This window comes from Gymnogyps californianus, unplaced genomic scaffold (assembly GCF_018139145.2).
Source record: "Gymnogyps californianus isolate 813 unplaced genomic scaffold, ASM1813914v2 HiC_scaffold_120, whole genome shotgun sequence".
Classification (NCBI taxonomy): domain Eukaryota; kingdom Metazoa; phylum Chordata; class Aves; order Accipitriformes; family Cathartidae; genus Gymnogyps; species Gymnogyps californianus.
In genome coordinates this window covers 25250-49019 of record NW_026114001.1, presented here as the reverse complement: position 1 = coordinate 49019, position 23770 = coordinate 25250, and the positions used below count along the sequence as shown (strand labels likewise).

The 23770-nt window shown below is 43.9% G+C and overlaps 1 protein-coding gene across 1 annotated transcript in view; it reads right to left on the bottom strand.

Annotated features, from left to right (window-relative positions):
* LOC127027993 (dual specificity protein phosphatase CDC14C-like) overlaps positions 1–23770 on the bottom strand; it is a 68446-nt gene that overhangs the window by 37597 nt on the left and 7079 nt on the right. Inside the window, 1 exon segment of the mRNA XM_050913827.1 lies at positions 12512–12635. Within this exon segment, the coding sequence (XP_050769784.1) occupies positions 12512–12635 (124 nt within the window).

Below are 23770 nucleotides of genomic sequence, written 5' to 3'. Positions count from 1 at the left end.
CCTTCCTCCTCAGGGGGAGGACTCCTCACACTCTTCCCCTGCTCCAGCGTGGGGTCCCTCCCACAGGAGACAGTCCTCCACAAACTTCTCCAACATGGGTCCTTCCCATGGGCTACAGTTCTTCATGAACTGCTCCAGCATGGGTCCCATCCACGGGGTGCAGTCCTTCAGGAACAGACTGCTCCAGCATGGGTCCCCCGTGGGGTCACAAGTCCTGCCAGCAAACCTGCTTCAGCGTGGGCTCCTCTCTCCACGGGGCCACAGGTCCTGCCAGGAGCCTGCTCCAGCATGGGCTTCCCACGGGGTCACAGCCTCCTTCGGGCACATCCACCTGCTCTGGTGTGGGGTCCTCCACGGGCTGCAGGTGGATATCTGCTCCACCGTAGACTTCCATGGGCTGCAGGGGGACAGCCTGCCTCACCATGGTCTTCACCATGGTCTGCAGGGGAATCTCTGCTCTGGCGCCTGGAGCACCTCCTCCCCCTCCTTCTTCCCTGACCTTGGTGTCTGCGGAGTTGTTTCTCTCACATCTTCTCACTCTGCTCTCTCTGGCTGCAACTGCTACTCCCCTGTAACTTCTTTTCCCTTTCTTAAATACGTTATCCCAGAGGCGCTACCACCGTCGCTGATGGGCTCAGCCTTGGCCAGCAGTGGGTCCGACTTGGAGCTGGCTGGCATTGGCTCCATCGGACGTAGGGGAAGCTTCTAGCAGCTTCTCACAGAAGCCACCCCTGTAGCCCCCCCCCCCCGCTACCAAAGCCTTGCCACGCAAACCCAATACACAAGGCACATGAAGATTGAGGCTTTTTTCAGGCATCCACAGCTCTTTAGCAGTCTTTGACAAATAAAGTGTTCCCAAGAAAGCTGCCTGTTTGAAGACTTTGAAATATAGCAGGAACCCGACTTGCATCCACACACACAGAGGAGAGACCAACCTCCTCTTGGCAACTGGAAACAGTCTGCCACACAGACCCCAGCTGTTGCAATGCAAATACCATACCCCTCACCACCACAAAACCCTCAGGCACCTCCTAGCACCTACATTAAACTAAATAGTAAACTACACTCGCACCAAAATATAGACACTTCCCATCTTCTTTTAAAATTATTAATTTGACGATAGCAGCGTGAAATTAAAGGTTGCAGGCATCATACGTTCGAGGAATGGTGGGGGGAGCTAGGAGGCGGCCCCGCCACCACCCCCTAGCAGCGAGAGCGAAGCCACTGCCTGGGCTGGGGCCGCTCCTGCCCCTGCCCGCCGCCGCCGCCCCCACCTCCCCGGGAACGGGGGGGGGAAGAAAAAAAGTTTCTTAGCTGGTTTACTTCCTTCTGCCCTGAGAATGAGCACTAACGTGTGTGTGCGCACACGTGTGAGAGACTGAGGGCAGTGGAGGAAGAAAAAAGGAAAACTGAGATGATGATATATCTAGGGGTTATGTTTAAACTGGCATTGCTAGATTAAACACATGTCAAACTGCAGCCCTAAGCTATAATTTCACACTACTACCAAACTGTTAGCTGCCACCAGGTTCCTTACAAGGAAAACTTTTCTTCTGGGTTAGCTCCCTGAACCAGCTCACTGTGGGTTAGCAGTGGGAATATACAGCCAGAATTTCTCCCTCAATGGCATCTGTTCTTTAGACTCAGTCTAATTATTGCGTAAGACTGGGCTCTTAATGTACAGAAACAACATTCATATCAAAGTCTGGGCAGAATGGCTGTAGTACTCAAATTGACATGCTACTGTTGTCCCAAAAATCAGGATTCTTTCACCCGGTGTGCAAAAAAGCCGATTAACACACAGAGCCGAGATATTTGTTTATTTCATGTCTGCGCAGAGATGGGTGCTAGGTGGTAACTCCACAAAGCTAGCACACCTGGTTAACACACGGTAAAGCATTTTATACCTTTCGAGCAACAGTTATCAGTGCTTTTACAGTTTCGCTTAGTTACCCTCGTTCCTATTGGTTCTCGCAAGTCTCATCTCCACTTAAAGTCGCAGTGTCCTCCTTTTTTACTGCGCGTATTCTGTGAGGAAGGGGCTTCTGTTGGTAGGGGGCTCTCCCTGCCTGAGGGCGGGTTTTCTAGTATGTTAATTAGGATAGTTCACTCAAAGTTCAAGTAGCTCTTTGGTTGCCCCTGTGCTTATCTTGGTATGTCTTTACCCACTGACTTATGGTGTCATCTTGTTTCTCTTCTCAAGGTCACGCCTCGTTAACTAAATAGCATCCTTTGTTTTTGTTTCTCGCATATCTCCAACAATTCCCCCCTTTGAGACTTAGATAAATAGTTCTTATTTAAAATAAGTCTCACTTAGATATTTTCATTCTAAAACTTCAGTCTCTGGGAGATTTCAAAATTTTCCAAAACTGCTCATAGGTTCCTTCCCATTGACATATGTCTTGCTGGAATTTTTTCCTGTCCTTTATAGGGAAGTTTTCAAGTTTGAGGGATTTATCTCCCTCTGTCATGAGCGTGCATACCCTGGGTGATTGCATTAGAGCAATTTGCTTCATCATGTGCCAAACCTTAAAATACAGTATGATTATAAGCAGTAAACATAAACATGTTAGCAATAACAAGATCACAACAGGGTGTAGCATGAGATTAAGAATGCCTGTTGTCTTGGGTGACCATCCAAGGAAGGCTTCCCACCACCTATGTTCTCCATCTTTCTTCACCCGGTCCAAAACACGATGTATCTCTTCTGTGTCATGGTGAACGGTGATTAAAGTCCTTTTTCCCTCTTCTCGGGCACGTTCCAGCAACTGGCGTAGATCATTATGTTGTAAAAATTTTTTTTCACCAGTGTGAGATCCATCCCAATGGGAGTAAGCAATAGATCCTTAACTAAAGTATAATTGGATTGTATTAGCTGATAAGTCGTAACCGGAGCTGAATAGTTGAAATCACATCCTATAATGTTAGTAAAGTTACAAATGCAAGTATTTGAGTGATTATTTATCCCGACAGTAATATTATCTACAACTATAAAATTACATAGAGTTCTTATACACACACATCCTTTCCCAATGTATATGAGTACAGTTCCAGGGATTTCTTTCAGATGTATCTCGAAGTGACAAACATTTTGCCCAGTGTCAAGACAAATGTCTTGAGCTTTGATGGTATTACTTTCGCAAATAAATCCCTGTTGTTCCCATACCATACATGCATCAACTTCAACAGTCTGCCATCTGTTATTGTCTTGTTGTGCCCATACTCTATGCTCTAGTGGATAGAGTACAGTCCCGTTGTGATTTAAGCCTAACGCAATGATCGGGTAGATGGTTTTTACTGATGCATTCTGTATGGTTACAACAAAGGCCGTGGCTTTGTTATCGATAGGATTGTGAGTGAAATTGACCAGATACCACCATGACTGGAGTTCTCTTTCAAATGCAGTTGCCTTTTCCCAGATTATTTTCCGAATTTCAGTAGGTAAGGTGCCATCTTCACCTTCTCTTACAATTGCTGCTATTGTATATTGCACCCACAGTTGAGCTTGGATGCAACTAAGAGCTAGAGAAATATTATTTTGGGCTATACCAAGTACATCTATGATTAATTGGTGGTCCTTTTCATTAACCCTTTCCCATTGAGGCAATATATCAGATAACAGCCATTGATGAGTTCCTAAAGCTGACAGGGAGGATTGCAATGGATGTTCTAGTTTTTTTAGATCATGTGTGGCTGTACTGAGTTTGTTTGCAAGTATTTCATATCTATGCTGTTTAAGACTCCCAATCCTGTCCCTAGGATACCAGTTACATTTCTTTTTACTCGATTTGGAAGGGTAAGAGACTGCCCATGTAACCATGCTAACCATCCTGTATAGGACGCACTTATGAATGGTGAACAGGCTGGTTTAACTGCAGAGATATTAATCTGCATTGATAGTTCTACCCGTTTGAGGGACCATGATGGATTAAACAAAAGTCGTTGTTGTCCAACCCTTTTAACAACATATGGTCCAACTCTAGTTATCTGGGGCGTTATTTCCTTTAGTAATATCCTAATTACTTCCCTAGCCCCATTGTTGCGACAAGGGAAAGTCTCAGGCCATCTGGAAAACGTATCCGCTAGAACAAGTAGATACTTATGTTGTCCGCATTTTGGTAATTCAGAGAAATCTATTTGCCAGTATTCCCTAGGGGTTATTCCTCTTTTTACATCACCTGCTGGCGGCTTTCTTTGTATTTTGGGATCATTTACACAAGTTTCATCTCTTTGCTATTATATCTGCATTTGTCTGCATTTTTGGCCCTATAGCGTATCTCTCAACACTGCTTATCATAGCATCAGCTCCCATGTGAGTTTCTTCATGTAGTTTCTTGAGGAGAGCTTCCATTGTTTTTTTTAATTTCATCAAAACTACTCCGACACTCTGGAGTCCATTCTAACAACTCCCCACAAGGCCCTTTGTGGCTGCATATAAGGGCTTGGTTGTAAGTCCGAAATTGGGGATCCATATCCAGCAGAATCTGGCTATTCCCAGAAAGTTTAGCAGGCTTACTGTGGCTTCTGTACAAGTCTGTTCTGTATCTGCTCCAATTAAGATATCATCCACATACTGTAAGAGAGTAACATTATCATTATTAGTTCGCCATTGTTCTAATTCTTTGGCCAGTACTTCACCGAACAAAGTGGGACTATTTTTAAATCCCTGGGGAAGAACGGTCCAACACATTCGTCCTTTCCTTCCAGTAGTCGGATTCTCCCATTCAAAAAGCGAAGAGTGTTTGACTCTGTTCATCCACTGGAATACAGAAGGCGACATCTTTTAGGTCCAACACTGTAAAATAGGCATTGTTTTTGGGTACAGATGCTAACAAAGTATAAGGGTTAGACACCGTAGGATGTATGTCTTTGGTTATCCAACTTATAGCCCTCAAGTCCTACACTAATCGGTAATCCTGGGAGTGAGGCTTTCTCACCGGTAAAATCGGTGTATTGTATTCAGATTGACATTCTCTGAGCAGTCCATATTGAATAAAGGTATTTATCAGGGCTTCGAGGCCCTTGCGAGCTTCCAGCCTAATAGGATGTTGATGCACCCTTGCTGGTTTTGCCCCCTCTTTTAGTTCTACTTTAATTGGACTCACGTTTTTTGCTTTACCTGGGTTTTTTTTTTGAAGCCCATACCAGGGGAATTACCACATTTAATACAGCATCTGGAATATTCTCTTCAATTTCTTCCAATGTTTCATCTGTCAGCAAGCAGATCTGAGCTCTCCAGGCGGTTTCAGGTGGGATATGGAGCTGTACAGCGTTCTCAGAAAAGGTTACTTGTGCATTTAGTTTGCATAATAAATCTTGCCCCAATAAAGGTAGGGGGCATTCTGGCATGTATAGAAACTCATGAATTAATTTAGCTCCCCCAGTTGTGCATTCCATTGGTTGTAAAAATGGCCTTACTGTTCTTTTTCCCTTTGCCCCAGCAATAGGTATAGTTACTTTACTTAGAGGTCCTTTACAAGTGGTGACTACTGAATGAGTAGCCCCACTGTCAACTAAAAAAATCTATGGTCTCGTTCCCCAGCTTAACTGGAACCAGGGGATCAGCTGGGGAGATTTTAATGTTCTCCCCTGGTCCCCTTCATTCATTGTCTGAATCTTATAACAAGATTAGCATTTTCTGCATGATCCCGTTCCTTTGGCCCCTCTCGTTTCAGGCATTCATTCTTCCAGTGTCCCTCCTGTTCACAGACCGCACACTGATTTAGCCCTAAAGGGGTTCAGTTTTGCGGACCTCTTCCCTGCATTATTCCACCACATCCTCCTATTCCTTTACTTTTTCCTCTACCCTTCCCTTCAACATCATTTCCATTTATTGCCGCTGCCAGCAAAGATGCGTGCAACTTCATTTTGTTCTGTTTTTCTTTTCTTTCCCTCTCATCTCGATTGTCATAAACCTTATACTCTATCAATTGTGAGATCGACATTCCCCCAGCTCCATCAACTTTCTGCAACTTTCTCCTTATATCCTGAGTCGACTACCCAATAAACAACATATATTGAACATCCTCTGATTTGCCTCATCGTCCGGATTCAAGTCCATCCATTTTCTAGCTACCTCACATAGCCTTTCATAAAAGGCTGATGGATTTTCCTCCAGACCCTGCCTTACCTCATAAAGCTTAGACACATTCTTCAATTTAGGCACTCCATGCTGAACCCCATATAGTATCAGCTGCTGATACTGCTTCAGTTGAACCCTCGTTCCCCCCCCCATTAGGATCCCATTCTGGGTCCCTTTTAGTAGGTAGGAACTCCTCAGAATCTTCTTGCCTGTTTCTCCTTCCCCCTTCTTCCCTGGCCCTTTCAATCACCATTCTCTTTTCCTCTGCTGTAAAGAATGTATTTAGCAGAGCCTGTATATCTCCCCAGTTGGGATTATGTGTTAACATTATAGCTTCTAATAGTTGATGTACTCCCTCAGGGTTTCCCCTATAGGATCCAACAGATTGTTTCCAATTTAACAGCTCAGAGGTAGTGAACAGAACATGTACAAAAACCAGCAGTCTTTCCGGTCCCACTGCTTGTCTCAGGGGAGCCTGTACAACTGGTTCAGCGTGCCCTCTAGTCCGGCTGGAAATGGGGCTAAAATTCTCATTGCCCGATTGTAAATTAGGATCGATTGGCAATTGTCCAGCACTGCTTTTGTATAGTGGTGGGGCTGTCGGGACTAACAGTTGCACATCTTTCTGCTCTTCTCCCCCTGCAGTCTTTCTATCATCACAGCCTATGCAACAAGCACTCTCCTTTTTCTCAGAAGCTGTATACATCACTAGGTCAGTCTTTAGCTTACATTTTTCCCGCATATCAGATTTTCTATACAAAGTCATAAAGGCATCAACATAAGGTACTTCGTCCCATTTCCCCATCCAACGGCAAAACGACATAAATTGTCATATAGCATTATAGTTTACCGATCCATTTTCTGGCCAGACCTCATCATAACCCAATTTATAATTTGGCCACCATTGACTACAATATCTTTTCATTTTATCTTTAGTCATCGGATCTCCCCCAAACTTATTCCAGTTTTTCAAAATACACCCCAAAGGGCTACAGGGAGGAATCACGGATTGGCTTGCTCCCATTTTAACTGAATTTACCTATTTGCCGGCTTTGACTCCCTTGGTCGGTAATTACCCTTCTGACCCCTTTGGTCAGTAATTACCACTCTGACCGCTTTGGTCAGTAATTTCCTCTCTGACCCCCCTTGGTCAGTACCGCTCTGACCCCCCTTGGTCAGTATGCGCACTCAGTTCTGACCCCCCTGGTCAATTAAGGCAACCCTTTGCCGAACGTCTACGTGGGACTTTATGCGCCCCCCTGGTGACTTGATGCGCACTCGGCTCTGACCCCCCTGGTCAATTAAGGCAACCTTTGCCGAGCGTCTACGTGCGACTTTACCCTTTAACCTTCCATGGGAGTCATTGAATTTGTAATTAAATTTTATACTCACCAATCCAAGGATTCATTCCCCTTTCACCCTGATACAAATATCTCTGGTCAGCGTTGCACCTTTGAGTCGCTTGTCGCCCCGGCTTCGGAGGGAATCCGGAGGAGTCCCCGATCAATAGGTCGGTGCGCGCTGGAGCTCGGTCCGGTCCGGTCCGCTGTCGGGGACGGCAAGACGATCCGGGCAAGGCCTTATGGCCGTCCCATCTGGGTCGCCAAAATGTTGTCCCAAAAATCAGGATTCTTTCACCCGGTGTGCAAAAAAGCCGATTAACACACAGAGCCGAGATATTTGTTTATTTCATGTCTGCGCAGAGATGGGTGCTAGGTGGTAACTCCACAAAGCTAGCACACCTGGTTAACACACGGTAAAGCATTTTATACCTTTCGAGCAACAGTTATCAGTATTTTTACAGTTTTGCTTAGTTACTCTCGTTCCTATTGGTTCTCGCAAGTCTCATCTCCACTTAAAGTCGCAGTGTCCTCCTTTTTTACTGCGCATATTCTGTGAGGAAGGGGCTTCTGTTGGTAGGGGGCTCTCCCTACTCAAGGGCGGGTTTTCTAGTATGTTAATTAGGATAGTTCACTCACAGTTCAAGTAGCTCTTTGATTGCCCCTGTGCTTATCTTGGTATGTCTTTACCCACTGACTTATGGTGTCATCTTGTTTCTCTTCTCAAGGTCACGCCTCGTTAACTAAATAGCATCCTTTGTTTTTGTTTCTCGCATATCTCCAACACTACCTTCCTGCATCTAACCTCTTCACACAAACTTTATATCACTTTTGAAAATATAAAAGCACTACAGAAAGAGTAATCACAAATCCTCAAATACAAGAGCAGGAAAAAAAAAACCACACAAAAAAATACATTTGCATAGGTCAGAGGCCTAAAAGAATTGTACTTTGCTCCAAAACAGAATTCGGAGTAACAGACTCACTTGCTTCCTCAGCGCTTCCCATTTTGCTGAAAATTTTCTGCAGCTTTTGCAAAAATCTCCAACAAAAATAAGAATTTGTGTCTTGAGTGAACAGTGTAGAATGCCAACAGCAATTCAAAGACCAGGTACATTCTGCATTGGTATCTTTGAATCACATTAATTATTGCTATTCTTAAGACACCTGAAAGAGTTTAGCAAGAAACTCAAGTTGAATGAATTTACAGAACAACCTCACAATAAGAGCAGTACATGTCAAATGCCACTACCCTGATAAACTGTCCATTTCAGTGCACTAACAATTGCTCCCTATTAAGTAAACAGTAAGTGCCATCTTTTTAAGGTGTTTCCTACTGGGAAATTTAAAAGTTAACTACACAGACAAGTGTATTGGCTTAGCAGTCCAATATCAGACAAATGATAAATTACTCACTACATCTGTTTTTACCCATTTTTTGCAATTACATTCCCAGTTTTGTTTACAGTAGCCAAAGATTAGTGTGTTAATTTTTGAATAGGAGCATAATACACTGTCAAATGAGCATTCCTCCTTTGAGGATCCAATTGCAGGATCAGGGCTTATACATATAATACACTGGAGCACTGACAAATTGATTTCAATAGGACTCCATAAAGGTTTGGACTGCAGGAGTAAGGCTTCCATTTTAATATTTTTTTATGCTTCCTTGGTGTTGTGGTTTAACCCCAGCCACGCAACTAAGCACCACACAGCCGCTCGCTCACTCCCCCCGCAGTGGGATGGGGGAGAGAATCGGAAGGGTAAAAGTGAGAAAACTCATGGGTTGAGATAAAGACAGTTTAATAGGGAAAGCAAAAGTCGCGCACGCAAGCAAAGCAAAACAAGGAATTCATTCACCACTTCCCATTGGCAGGCAGGTGTTCAGCCATCTCCTGGAAAGCAGGGCTCCATCATGCATAACGGTTACTTGGGAAGACAAATACCATCACTCCAAACGTCCCCCCCTTCCTTCTTCTTCCCCCAGCTTTATATGCTGAGCATGATATCATATGGTATGGAATATCCCTTTGGTCAGTTGGGGTCAGCTGTCCTGGCTGTGTCCCCTCCCAACTTCTTGTGCACCCCCAGCCTACTCGCTGGCGGGGTGGTGTGAGAAGCAGAAAAGGCCTTGACTCTGTGTAAGCACTGCTCAGCAATAACTAAAACATCCCTGTATTATCAACACTGTTTCCAGCACAAATCCAAAACATAGCCCCATACTAGCTACTATGAAGAAAATTAACTCTATCCCAGCCAAAATCAGCACACTTGGTTAAATTTAGATCTTCAGTATTACATTTATATACAATGTACTTGAATACTTCTAAATTCTTCCAAATTTCTGATAAAAGGTCATCCTAAAACTATCATAAAGTAAGCAGATCTTTCTAATCCTATCAGAAGAATGAGAGAGTAGGATTTACTGCCTTACAAGCCACAGCTGTACTGCAATTAGAAGATATGACTGCAGTAGGTTATATAGACTTCAATTACAAATTAGACTTTTGTTAGTCTCAAATAACAAAACAGTTAAAATACAGAAACATGGACTTCACTGCAGGCAACTAACTCAAGCAAGCATCCAAGGTACAAAATAAGCCTATATACCCCTAACTGAGGGCTATGCTACCACAGCTTTGCTGCTGCTGGTACATGAACTAGTGAGATTAAAGCTAGCACAAGCATATCTACGCAAGCTATAATCATGTATCCAATTGCAGTGTGCGTACAGAAAGAAAAGCATTTTGCAAGTTTTTCAGCTCAACAATATTCTGTTGAAATATACGTTTAGAATACTGAGAGCTACCACCTCATAATCATGTTCATGTGAATCTAGAGATGATACAAAATAACCTCCTTTCCTTTACTCTCAATAAGCCTGATGTTTCTAGGGATCTGCTGTAAAGGCCTTAGAGAAAGAAATGTCAATAATTCAAGAGGCAACTAAATACCAAGCAGGCACTCACTACAGGACAATAAGTCTGTATACAAACAGTAAAGTTTATTTCATAAAAAGAGAAATTCTACAGTTTGTTTGTTAAACACATCCCTCGGATAAGAAATGCAGAGGAGACTGACAGTACAACTAAAAACAACTTAAGTCTGTTTTGAATTATCAAGAATGCAACCAGAAAGTTATTTATTATTGTAGCAGAGGTGTATTTCTAAATCCAGAGTTGGTACATAGTATTTTGTTATAAATTAGATTTTAAAGACTTCAAAATATCAGGAAGGCACAATAGAAAACATAAAAGACAAATGCTGTTACAATGTCAAAATGATAAGTAAAAATCTAAGGGATTTTTTCAGTCATTCTACCATGAAAAGGTTCATTCCTGCATCACTACAATATATTTTGAATTTAGTGATGATACAGTTGACAATTATAACAATAACCTGGCCTTCTAAAAAGAAAATTAAGACAATAAAAAGCTAAAGGAACTTTTTATTTCAGACAACCACAAAAAAGTTTTCAGAGTCATGTCGTGACTGATCAACAACATTGTGTTACTTATCAAATATAGTCCTTGCTCTGTTACTCTTGTCACATTTACAAGATTACATTACGCATGTTCATGCGCTTTCAGTGCTGGACTAGATAGTAAAAGCCTTAAACTCACATTTAAAATCTTCAGTTTGAGAAAGACTCACAAGTGAGGTCATTTTGATAAAAGAGTAAATACCACTTTTGTAGTGAGATAGCTGTATAATGAAAACTAACAGAAAATGTTGATAGTCAAAATCTTGAAAAGCTTAATGACACTCAATAAGTGTTCTTATCATGTCAGAAAATTTTGTTTTCTCCATAATGCACAAGGTTTACAGTGGCAAGCGAACAATACTGGAAAAAATCTTGAACTCAATGGTTTCAACAGAAAGAAACATCAATGAACATATCAAACCAAATGTTATTTCATAAAAACTCCAAATGACAGTGTAAGTAAAATGATTCTCAATTAAAGGGGAAAAAAAGCATAAATGGTACAGCTTAGAGCACCCTTTAAGAAGTTAATTCCTCACTGTAAACAAACTGGATATCTATTTAGCAGGAGGACAAACAAACCTCAAAAAATGACTCACTTATATCATTTAAAGTAACTTAATTCCAGATCTAGTTATTGTAGTTAATTCATTTTGGAATTAACTACAGAAAAGAGGTGAGGGAGAAACACACACCTGTTGTCCAAAGTTTATGCATTACAATTTCACATCTTCTTTAAAATGTTATTTATAAAATTAGAGCAATGACAAACACCCAAGGAAAGGAAATCAACAGTTTTTTAGCATCTTGCTGTACTTTTATAAGCCTCTTTTCTAAAATATATTTTTTTCATAGAAACAGATATTTTATGGGTTCAAATATATTTTCCCTTGTCTCCCTTAGGAGCAGAAAAAAATAGCACAAGGCAATTGCTCAGTACTGCCATACAAAGTTATTTAAAAATGCAATTTTTATTCTTCTGGGACGTGGAATGGTTGAATTAGGGATGCTTTTTTAAACACTTTGCTATTGAGAACTACAGATATACGTAAAAATTGACTTATTACATATATTGCAGAAACAGCAGTCAACCAGCCAAGCGTTTAGGTCAACACGCGATTTACCGTACAAAGTACTGCTTCCCATTATGGGGGCTCCCGAGAGTAAACACCCTCTTGGGAGTCACTGCGGGGACAGGAACAAAACACAGGAAGTTTTCCCTTTCCGCGATCGTGCTTTCCACACAGGAGCCAAGCGCAGCACGCACAGCACCCACCGGGGTAGGGGAGTGACACCCTATGCCCTGAATTCCGGGCGCAGCGACCACTGCTCCCCCCCCCCCAACATTTCCCCCACTTAACGTGATATTTTTCGGCAGAAAGCCCTTCAGACCGACGGAGCTGTTGCGAACCACCACTCTCTCAGCGCAGTGATTACAGTCGTGTTTCTTCACAAAACTATCCCGCAGCCAGGCCATCGCCAAATTGCACAGCAACTCGCAGAGCCGCGGGGCAGCAAACGGCCCCATCCCGCCCCTACGCCCCCACCTCGGTCACCTCCACCAACACGGCTACAAACTCCGCCGCCCCCGGCACGCACCCTTACCTGCGATCTTCAGGCAGGTCTCCTGCCATTGCTCCACCTCACCCCTCGACGCCGCACTCCGAGGTCTCTTCAGAACCGGTGGCGCCGGGCCCGCGCGGTCACAGGCCTCGGCCCAGCTCTTCCGCTTAATGGTGGAGGCTGCCGCACCACTACAGTAGGTGCGAGGCGGTCCGGCTCATCCCTGCCGCGCCGCTCGGAGGGGAGGGGCCCCGCGACAACGGCTGACGTGTCAACCCGGACATCGTCCCTCCTACCTCCCTATACACCTACCGCCCACCCGCCCCGAACCGGCAGCGGCTCTCGGACACCTCCAGGGGCCCCCCTCCGCTACCTGTGATTGGGTCAGGGCGGTGTGGCATCATCAGTACGGAGTGGTGGGGATGGTGATGTCATAGTGGCCGGCCGTAACAGGTCGAAGGCGGAGTACAGGGTTGGGCTACCGTGGTGAGTGTGTGTTATGGCCTTGCCTGGACGCAGTCTGCTCCTTCCCCCCGCCATAGGTGTCACCTCATGATCCTTCTGACATGGCTGCCCCAGGGATGTTACCAACACTTAGCGTTTGTCTCCTGCCGCTCTGCTGGTGCCCGCTTGGGTTCTCCTCTGGCCTCGCACACGTCGGGGGTGGCCCTGGGATGCGTGTCTGTCAGCTTTGTGGGGCACAGGCCCCTGCCCACTACGAGAGAGGGTGAGTCTGTGAAGAGGCCCATAGGGTGCCCTCAATACAAATGGGTAATTAATTAACAATAAACTTCTACACCATACCACCCTTCCTTAGTTGCCTACTTTTTAGGTGGCACTGTACTTCCAGAAGGAGTGTTCATGAAGAATAGTGTTATTGAAATATAGCTTTTTGGGGTGTAAAGGCCCCAGCTGCAGGCACACAGCTTATCATGTGTAAAGCAGGATGAGGTATTTACTCCCATGAAAAGGCCTGCAACATTTGTTCTTACATAAAACTGTATTCATTAGAAAAGAGTATTTTTAATTGCATTCTTGAAGTGTATCAGTCTTTTGGGTACCTATTACAATATATACGAAACAAGGATTCTATGGAGAGATTATATCTTGTTAGACCAACTGATACAACTGGAAATAAACCAATCCAGTAGAGACACCCTTCTTCTGGTCTGAAAATATAAGTGATTTATTTGAAAAGTTAAAATAATTATTTTTGTATCTATATATTGGATTTATGTGGCAAGGTTGGGGGGTGGGGTTGCAGGGGTGGCCTCTGTAAGAAGAGACCAGGGGCTGCCGCTGTGCTGGACAGAGACAGTTCCAGTTGGCTCCAAAATGGACCCACAGCTGGTCAAATCTGAGCCAATCAGCAAAGGTGGTGGTGGTGCCTCTGTGATAATATATTTAAGAAAGGGTAAAAATGGCAGTGCAGCAGCTGTGAGAGAGAGGAAAAAATATGACAAACAACCCTGCAGACACCAAGGTTAGAGAAGGAGAGGAAGGAGGTGCTCCAGGTGCAGGAGCAGAGATTCCCCTACAGCCTGTGGAAGAGACCATGGTGAGCAGGTTGTTTCTCTGCAGCCTATGGGGAGGACCATGCTGGAACAGTTCGTGAAGGAGTGTATCCTGTGGAAGGGACCCCACACTGGAGCAGGGGAAAAGTGTGAGGAAGGAGCAGCAGAGATGAAGTGTTATGAACTGACTGCGCCCCCATTCCCTATCCCCCCTGCGCTGCTTGGGGGGGAGGAGGTAGAAGAGTCAGGAGTGAAGTTGAGCCTGGGAAGAAGGGTGGGGAGTGGGGGGAAGGTGTTTTTAGTTTTGTTTTTGTTTCTCACCATCCTACTCTATTTTAAAATAAATAAATTAAATTTTCCCCAAGTCAAGTCTGTTTTGCCTGTGACGGTAATTGGTGAGTGATCTCCCTGTCCTTATCTTGAACCATGAGCTTTTCATCTTATTTTCTCTCCCTGTCCTGTTGAGAAAGGGGAGTGAGAGAGCAGCTTGGTGGGGGTCTGGCAGCCAGCCAAGGCTAACCCACCACAATCTACTTTTCAAATACAGCATTATTTTAAAATACACTATTATTTTAAGTAGGTATCAAAATAAATCAAGAATATAGTTAAAACAACTTTTGAAAACTGCTCCCTCCCCATCTCTGTCTAATTGGCCGTGCCAACAGCCCTTGCTGAAAGTATTCTACCATCTGCTGAGAATGAGGTCAGTGATTATCTCCCACTGTTTTCCACCTTTAACTGTGTCACTTTTTAAAAATATTTTTTAATTTAGCACAAGAAACCTAAAATTGTGCTGGCATTTTGAAAATCATGTCTCTTATGGACAAATGTCTGTCATTCTTACAATTTATTATGCGTGAGGAGGATCATTGTCTCACAGAGCTCCAGTGAACTCAATGAAACTGTGGGCAGATGAAATAGTCCATCTGCATGCAACAAATGTAGGGCTGATAATACCTTAATTAGGATCATATTTCTACTGAGTCCTCCTCTGTCTCTTTCTCTCTTTTTGTTTGTCTTCTTTTTTGTGAATCTTTCTGAAGAATAAGTGATTTTGCTGGAATAACACAGAGTCTATGGTATGATTGCTGTCATATTGACATGGTGAGCATGGATGACTTAAATCTACAAAGCTGTCAAGCTACAACCTAATTCATTCCAATGCCTTTTAAAGATACACAGTTCTTTTAGATATAGTTAATTTTATTTATTGTTTTGTATGTAAAATTTAACAATAGAAGTATTCCCATCATATATTTTCTTTATTTCTGCTGAAAACAAAACAAGCAGAAAAACCAACCAGTCAAACAATTCCTTTAAAATCGAAAGCACCAAGAACATGAAGATGAAATGGTTGTAAAACAAAAGTGGAACTAGAATCAGTGTCCTTGGCAGTGGTGATCAGATAAATGAATTAAAGTAGTAGCACTATAAATAAACTGAATATTTAACATTCTTTCACTTTGAGCATATTTTAAGTTTTCTACATTTCTAATAACACTTGCCTTTGTTTTACAAACATAGGACTAGTTTTCTAGCTTGTTTTTTTTTTTTCTTCCGTGGTTTCAGTAACATACAGGCAGCTGAAATCCAGAGTTTCTGGCTTACTCAAAAAATATTTTTAAGCTGGGAGAACCCTGGAAATAGGGGGTAATTCCTTATTTATGAATGTAGAGGCGGATTTCATTAAAAACAGACCTTACTCTCTTGTGAATCTTAGCTGCCAGAAAGGTTCGTGAGCTGGTCAGTCTATTATGCTAAGTACTGAGGAAGCCTCTGGCCAACTCTGAAATCATGAGGGTTCAAAGGCTGCATGTGATTACTTTTAACCCTGTATTGAGTGCTGTTTAGTCAAAGCAGGGAATTGAATATAATATTTGAACACTAATAATATCCTTTTCAAACATGTGAATCACTCGAAACATATGTATATAAATAATAAGGTGCTATGGGATAGTACCTAGAAGAGTATCTGTGGTTGTAAATGACCATCTTTTCCCTCAGAACAAAATCCTTCAGTGAAAATCATTAAGACATAAAACACAATAGAGTATACAATTTATTTAATGACTATTTTATTTGCCTTGATGTGATGACTGTTCAATAATTATAAGCCTGGCATTTGCACCCTAGAGCAGAATATAGGTATTGAAACTCTAAAGAGGAACTTGGTGTTTCTGCATGGCTGCAAAGCATTAGCAGCAATTGGTGTTCTGAGTTAATGATCACAGTGTACTGAGTTGAAATTAGTCACTTACATACTTGGAGTGTTGTCCCAAAAATCAGGATTCTTTCACCTGGTGTGCAAAAAAGCCGATTAACACACAGAGCCGAGATATTTGTTTATTTCATGTCTGCGCAGAGATGGGTGCTAGGTGGTAACTCCACAAAGCTAGCACACCTGGTTAACACACGGTAAAGCATTTTATACATTTCGAGCAACAGTTATCAGTATTTTTACAGTTTCGCTTAGTTACTCTCGTTCCTATTGGTTCTTGCAAGCCTCATCTCCACTTAAAGTCGAAGCGTCCTCTTTTTTTACTGCGCATGTTCTGTGAGGAAGGGGTTTCTGTTGGTAGGGGGCTCTCCCTACCCGAGGGCGGGTTTTCTAGTATGTTAATTAGGAGAGTTCACTCAAAGTTCAAGTAGCTCTTTGGTTGCCCTTGTGCTTATCTTGGTATTTCTTTACCCGCTGACTTATGGTGTCATCATATTTCTCTTCTCAAGGTCCCTCATTAACTAAGTAGCATCCTTTGTTTTTATTTCTCGCATATCTCCAACAGGAGCACTTTTGTCTATCACCTACAGTTAGCAGCTATATTAATTTATTAAGGGATAAATTATTTTTAAAGGTAACTTTTAAGTTAGATATGCATTTTTAATGTTTTTTCTAGCATTAGTAGAGTCATCTTTTCAACCAATTGCAAACTGTTTTATCATTTTTGGAAAAGCAAAATTCCCACTCAATTGTACCTTCATCTAAAGAAGCAGCATGCAAATATTGTTGCACATACAAGTACCTGTGTTTTACATATACCAATACTCATTAATATATATAACTTGCATCCACATGTACTGCTGTCTTTTGCAGGTGCAACATTAGGCTTGAGTCTAAAATACAGGGAAAACATAAGTTTATTTAGATGCCAGTAATGCAGTTAATGAAATGTAAGGTTATTTGAATATTATGGTGTAATACTTGCCTAGCCCCAGTAGAATCACTTTGTTTGTTAGCAAAAGAAACCCTCCTAAAATATACTAAAAAAGCATGGAAGAATTTGATATTTATTTGAGCAGCCAAATTAAAAAAAAAAAAAAGTCATACTGAGTAACATTAATTGAGTGGTTTAGAAAAATCTGTCCTGCAAAGGAGAGCTGCCAAAGAAATTGTTCCTCTTCATCCTGAAGTTCCTTTTCCATCTAAGGCCTGCTGTCAGCAAGCAGCCAGATCTCTGTCAACAGCTACTCTGCTGTTGGGAACAAAATATGGCAGGATTTCAGTCAGCAGACTAGAAGAGACAGATTGATCTTTCTAATTTAGCAGGGGATCATTGTCTTTCTCTGGTATCTCCTACCACTCAACAAATACCAGTCCATAGCAACCCCTGCCCACTCAATTTCTCCTTTCTGTTACTATGTCACTCCTGTTTGTGCAGCTGCCTGGTGAACAGGTCACACAATTGATGGAACTTACAAATAACCCATAGAAAAATAGACTATTTTAAATCCAGATCAATTTCCTGATCTTCCATGCACAACCAGTAGTCAGCTGTACCAGCATAATGGAAAGGGCAGTAGTTAGTGGTGGGGAATAGGCAGCTGCCCAGGGAGGTACACATACAGAAAGAAATGCCTGTCAAATGTTGTTTAACACAGTAGAAAAAAACAGCATCAAGCTAATAGTGCAGGGAGAAATAATGCTGCTGCAATAGAGCATGCAGTGCAAATTCCTTCATGTGTCCCCTAGGCAGATCAATTATGGCAACTGTAGCAAACAATGAAAGTACTATGTTCTGAGCTTCTGTTTGATTCCTAGAAGTTTTAAGCCTCATGCAAGCCTGCAACAGGAGATAGCAGGTTGTAGTGATCCTGACTAGAAGACTATTGTATATCGAGGAGTTAGTGGTCCACATAATAGTTAACCTGAGTAGGCCCAGGCCTGTGCTGTGCTGAGCTGTGCTACATGTGCAGCATGGCCTTCAGGCCTGTGTTGCTCTGCACAAATCCCTTGGCCGCAGGATAAACTTAGCCAGCTCATTGTGACAGAGGAGGCTGCAGGCAGCTCCCACTTGGTACTGGAGATTATGCCACCTGTGTGGCCTTGCCTTTATCTAACAGCGCAGCAAGAAGTTCTCATGAGAACATCCTTTCTGTTTGACAGTAGAAATGATGAATAGAGTTGTTTCCTTGTAAGAAAATACTATAATAGCTTGAATGACGAAAAGGGGAGAATCTCTTCTATGGATGGAGTCTGCCCAGCATGCTGTGCATGAATTGGAGGCCCGTTCGATGCTACATCACTCAGGGTTCCCAGCATATAAAGGGCCATAAGAGTGTCTGTACTATACTCCCCTTATTGTGTTAGCTCTAATAAATAGTATTCTAAAATGTTACCCTACAGAGTCTGAGTGCCTTTCTTACTGGGATCATAACGGACCGGCATCACCTGGTGCAAAAAATTTGGCATAGTCAGCAGGTCCCAGTGAGAAATACCTTTCTGGAAAAAGAACAATGAAGAGAGAAACTGGGTGCCCAGCTGGCCCAGCACGAATCCGTAGAAGGTAGCTGCAAGACATCTAGCCCAAGCAGTTTCCCCAGTGGATTGGAAAACTGAGGAGGAATTGGCTGAATGCCCCATCCCAGCTAAAGTTGTCTTAGAAAACAGAGGCTAGGGAAAGGAAAAGTTAAGGAGAACTTGTGCTGTCTTTGGTTGTTACTAACATGCTTGAAATGGACATGAGGGCATTTGGAGCTGATGCAAAAAGACCTGCACAAGCTGCAGCCGTTGCTCTGCACGGCAGCCCCTGGGCAGCAAGCGCCAGTACAGGTGCCCATAGTGCAGGGAGGGTGCACGGAGCAGCTCGGGAAGGGCACTGCTGAGGTATGAGCTATTTGCCAAAAGAATGAATGGTAGAACGAGGATCCCTGGTTCCCTGGTGAGGATGAGTGGACAGAGGGGTTGGAGGATAAGTGTGGCAACAGCATTTCCATGGCCACTAGTGATTCACAAAGCAAAGGCCCCCCTGGGGGCACCACAGAACGCTTTCTTGGTGTGCAATTTTACACAGCCTGAGTTGCAAGATTTAGCAAAAGCATACCGACAAAAGCCAGGAGAAAGGCTGGCATGCTGGCTTTTGTGAGTATGGGACTTTGGAGGAGATAGTCTACATTTAAATTCTAAACAATTAAAGTGTTTGGGTGTCATCTCACAAAACCCTATGATTACCCAGCAGCTGAGAGGAGCACAGGATAATATATCCCACTCCCTGTGGATATGGCTCTGGGAGGCTTTACAAGTAGAGTATCCCTTGCCTACCGATTGGGACAATAAAGCAGCATCCTGGAAAAGCATAGCTGAGGCTGGTCAGTATTTACGGGAGCTGGCCACACGGCAAGGCATGTATTCACGTAACTTTTTAGGTCCTGATATGGAACTTTTTACACTGTAAAAGTCAGTTCTTTGCCAGCCAAAGAGGGAGACAAGGGAATTTATTCTCTTGTATTAGCTATGCACATAGCAGTGCCCCAGCCTAATGCATGGAGGACCCCGATACAGAGGAAGGCAGGGTTTATATATGTTACAATACAGTTGTGTAGCCCAATCAAATTATTCATGTTAAGGAGTGGGCTAATCAGTTACTATTGTTTGCATAATCAGTATGTGCTTGTCCCGTGCAGGTGGTGTGGATGTATGGTCAATGGTGTGTTAATCTTCATTGTTCTAAACCGATGTCCCATGCAGGTGGAGTGGTTTTATACTGGATTCTGGTAGGTTGCTGTTCTGGCCGTGGTTATACACCTGGTTTTTTTGAAAGGCAAATCTCCTATTGTTTTATCATCAGTATGGGGCATTCTCAGCTGGTAAGAGCTGGCTTAGGTTGGGTCTTCAGGTGTCCTGGTTTCGGCTGGGACAGAGTTAACTTTCTTTTTAGTAGCTGGTACAGTGCTGTGTTTTGGATTTAGTGTGAGAATGATGTTGATAACACGCTGATGTTTTAGTTGTTGCTAAGTAGCGCTTCTCTTAAGCCAAGGACTTTTCAGCTTCCTGTGCTCTGCCAGCAAGCAGGTGTGCAAGGAGCTGGGAGGGAGCAGAGCCGGGGCAGCTGACCTGAACTAGCCAAAGGGGTATTCCATACCATGGAACATCATGCCCAGTATATAAACAGGGGGGAGCTGGCCGGGAGGCGTGGATCGCGGTTTGGGAACTAACTGGGCATCGGTCAGCGGGTGGTGAGCAATTGCATTGTGCATCACTGATTTTTTTTCTTTCCCCCCCCCTTCTTTTGTTGCATTCCTTTTCATTACTATTATTATTATATTTCATTATTACTATTGTTAGTATTATATTTTACTTTAGTTATTAAACTGTTCTTATTTCAACCCACGAGTTTTACTTTTTTTTTCCTTTGCTTTCCTCCTCCTTGCCCCACTGGGAGGGGGAGGGGGAAACGGCTGCGTGGTGCTGAGTTGCTGACTGGGGTTAAACCACGACAGCCTTTTTGGCGCCCAACGTGGGGCACGAAGGGTTGAGATAACGACGGATCTGATCAGAGTGTGTTAAAACAAACTTGTTATAAGTATTCATTGTATTGGTTTGATAGTTACTGGTTACAATGTGGGTTCTTTTGCTCTCAAAGTTGGTGTTGTGGTTCTTGAAGTTGCGTTATGTAATGCCCTACTTGCAGTATATGCTCCCTGTTGTGCTGTTTATCATCTGCGGGAACCGGGCTAGAGTTATCACGTTGTTGTTGTTTGTAACACTGGTTTATGATATGATAGAAGTGCAAGCCGTGAAACTAATCGGGTGTTTGTACTCGGCATTGTTGTCACCTCTGTACTTCGGGAGCTGCCTATGGGAGACTATTAATAATTGTACCTTTCACCTTTTCTCCTCTGGGAACCAATCTGTGGAGGAGAGATCTCCGTACTTCGGGTGCTATCTCCTAGAGAATATTAATAACTGCACGTTCTACCTTTTCTCCTCGGGGAGCCAACCTGATGGGGAGACATCTTCCCACATCTTCCTTTTCTTTACCAGGTTAATTGCAATAGCATTGAAGGAGTTTGTAAATTTTGAATATCCTTGGGATGTTGAACTTAGTATGGTCGTACTGCTAGGAATCAGCCTGTTCCTGAATGTGATTCAGATCTTGTTTAGGGTTAAACAACTATTTAAAAATACCACCCAGAGATCAGCTCCCATGACTGCAGCTACTCCAACTTTGGTGACAGGCACTACGGCTACTCAAACTCTGGCGACAGCTACTGCAGCTACTCTAATCCCTATGACAAGCGCTGTGGCTACTCAAACCCCAGCAACAGGCACTGTGGCTACTCAAACTCTGGCGACAGCTACTGCAGCTACTCTAATCCCTATGACAAGCACTGTGGCTATTCAAACCCCAGCAACAGGCACTGTGGCAACTCAAACCTTGGCGATGGATGATGCAGCTGAACTAGAGGATCAACCGGTGCCAATATCAATCGCCCCTATACAGAAGAGGAAATATACAAAAAATCAGTTCGCTTAGTGAAGGATGAAGGTGAAGCAGGGCCATCACGAGAACAGGAGGAAGAGGCAGAACCGGAGATAATCACCCGGTCACTATCCCCGAGTGAGCTGCGAGATATGCGAAAAGACTTCAGCCGTCATCCAGGCGAGCACATTATCACCTGGCTGCTCCGATGCTGGGATAATGGGGCAAGTAGCTTGGAATTAGAGGGTAAGGAAGCCAAGCAATTGGGATCCCTTTCTAGGGAAGGGGGCATTGACAAGGCGATTGGGAAAAAGCCGCAAGCCCTCAGCCTCTGGAGGCGACTTCTATCGGGCGTGAGGGAAAGGTATCCCTTCAAGGAAGATGTTGTATGTCAGCCAGGCAAGTGGACCACCATGGAGAAAGGTATCCAGTACCTGAGGGAATTAGCCGTGCGGGAGATGGTTTATTATGACCCAGACGATGGGCAGTTACCCACAGATCCAGATGAAGTCCAATGTTCACGACCCATGTGGCAGAAGTTTGTACGAAGTACACCATCATCGTATGCCAGTGCATTGGCAGTAGTGGACTGGAAAGACGAGGAGGGACCAACAGTAGATGAATTGGCTCGCCGACTTCGGCAATACGAAGAAAGTCTCTCTTCCTCCCTCGTCGTGGCTGTGGAGAAACTGCCAGACACGCTAGCCGAGAAATGGTCCCAAGAGTTCCAGCGATTTGAGGATAAGTTTGGCCGCCCACCTGTACGGACCAATATCTCAGCTATTAGGAGAAGGCATTCTTCTGGGCAAGAGAGAAGAGAGAGAAGGTATATACCACGGGGTACCCTGTGGTTTTACCTGCGTGAGCACGGAGAGGATATGAGGAAGTGGGATGGAAAACCTACCTCGGTCCTAGATGCACGGGTACGTGAATTGCAAGGAAAAACAAACACAAATGAGGGTTCTTCCAGGAAAATGGTTGCTTCAGCCTCCAGTGAGCACTGCGAGCGGTGTGGCCGACAAAGTGGAAGGGCTGATCTTACTCCTGATTCTATGAAAAGGAATTCTAATCCATTTTTACAAGTGAGTGGAGAATCCTATGACCAGTACTAGAGGGGCCCTGCCTCCAGCCAGGCGGAGGAGAGGGACAACCGGGTTTACTGGACTGTGTGGATTCGATGGCCTGGCACATCAGATCCACAGGAGTATAAAGCTCTAGTAGACACCGGTGCACAGTGTACTCTAATGCCATCAAGCTATAAAGGGGTAGAAGCTATTTGTATTTCTGGGGTGACAGGGGGATCTCAACAGCTAACTGTATTGGAGGCTGAAATAAGCCTAACTGGGAATGAGTGGCAAAAACACCCCATTGTGACTGGTCCGGAGGCCCCATGCATCCTTGGCATAGATTATCTCAGGAGGGGGTATTTCAAGGACCCAAAGGGGTATCGATGGGCCTTTGGTATAGCTGCCTTGGAGACAGAGGGAATTGAACAGTTGTCCACCTTGCCCGGACTCTCTGAGGACCCTTCGGTTGTGGGGTTGCTGAGGGTCGAAGAACAACAGGTGCCAATCGCTACCACAAGGGTCCACCGGCGGCAATATCGCACCAACCGAGACTCCCTGATTCCCATCCATACGCTGATTCGTCAACTGGAGAGCCAAGGAGTGATCAGCAGGACTCGCTCACCCTTTAACAGCCCCATTTGGCCAGTGCGAAAGTCTAATGGAGAGTGGAGACTAACAGTAGACTATCGTGGCCTGAATGAAGTCACACCACCGCTGAGTGCTGCCGTGCCAGACATGCTAGAACTTCAATATGAACTGGAGTCAAAAGCAGCCAAGTGGTACGCCACAAGTGATATTGCCAATGCATTTTTCTCAATCCCTTTGGCAGCAGAGTGCCGGCCACAGTTTGCTTTCACTTGGAGGGGCGTCCAGTACACCTGGAATCGACTGCCCCAGGGGTGGAAACACAGCCCCACCATTTGCCATGGACTAATCCAAAATGCACTGGAAAAAGGTGGAGCTCCAGAACACCTGCAGTACATTGATGACATCATCGTATGGGGCAACACAGCAGAAGAAGTT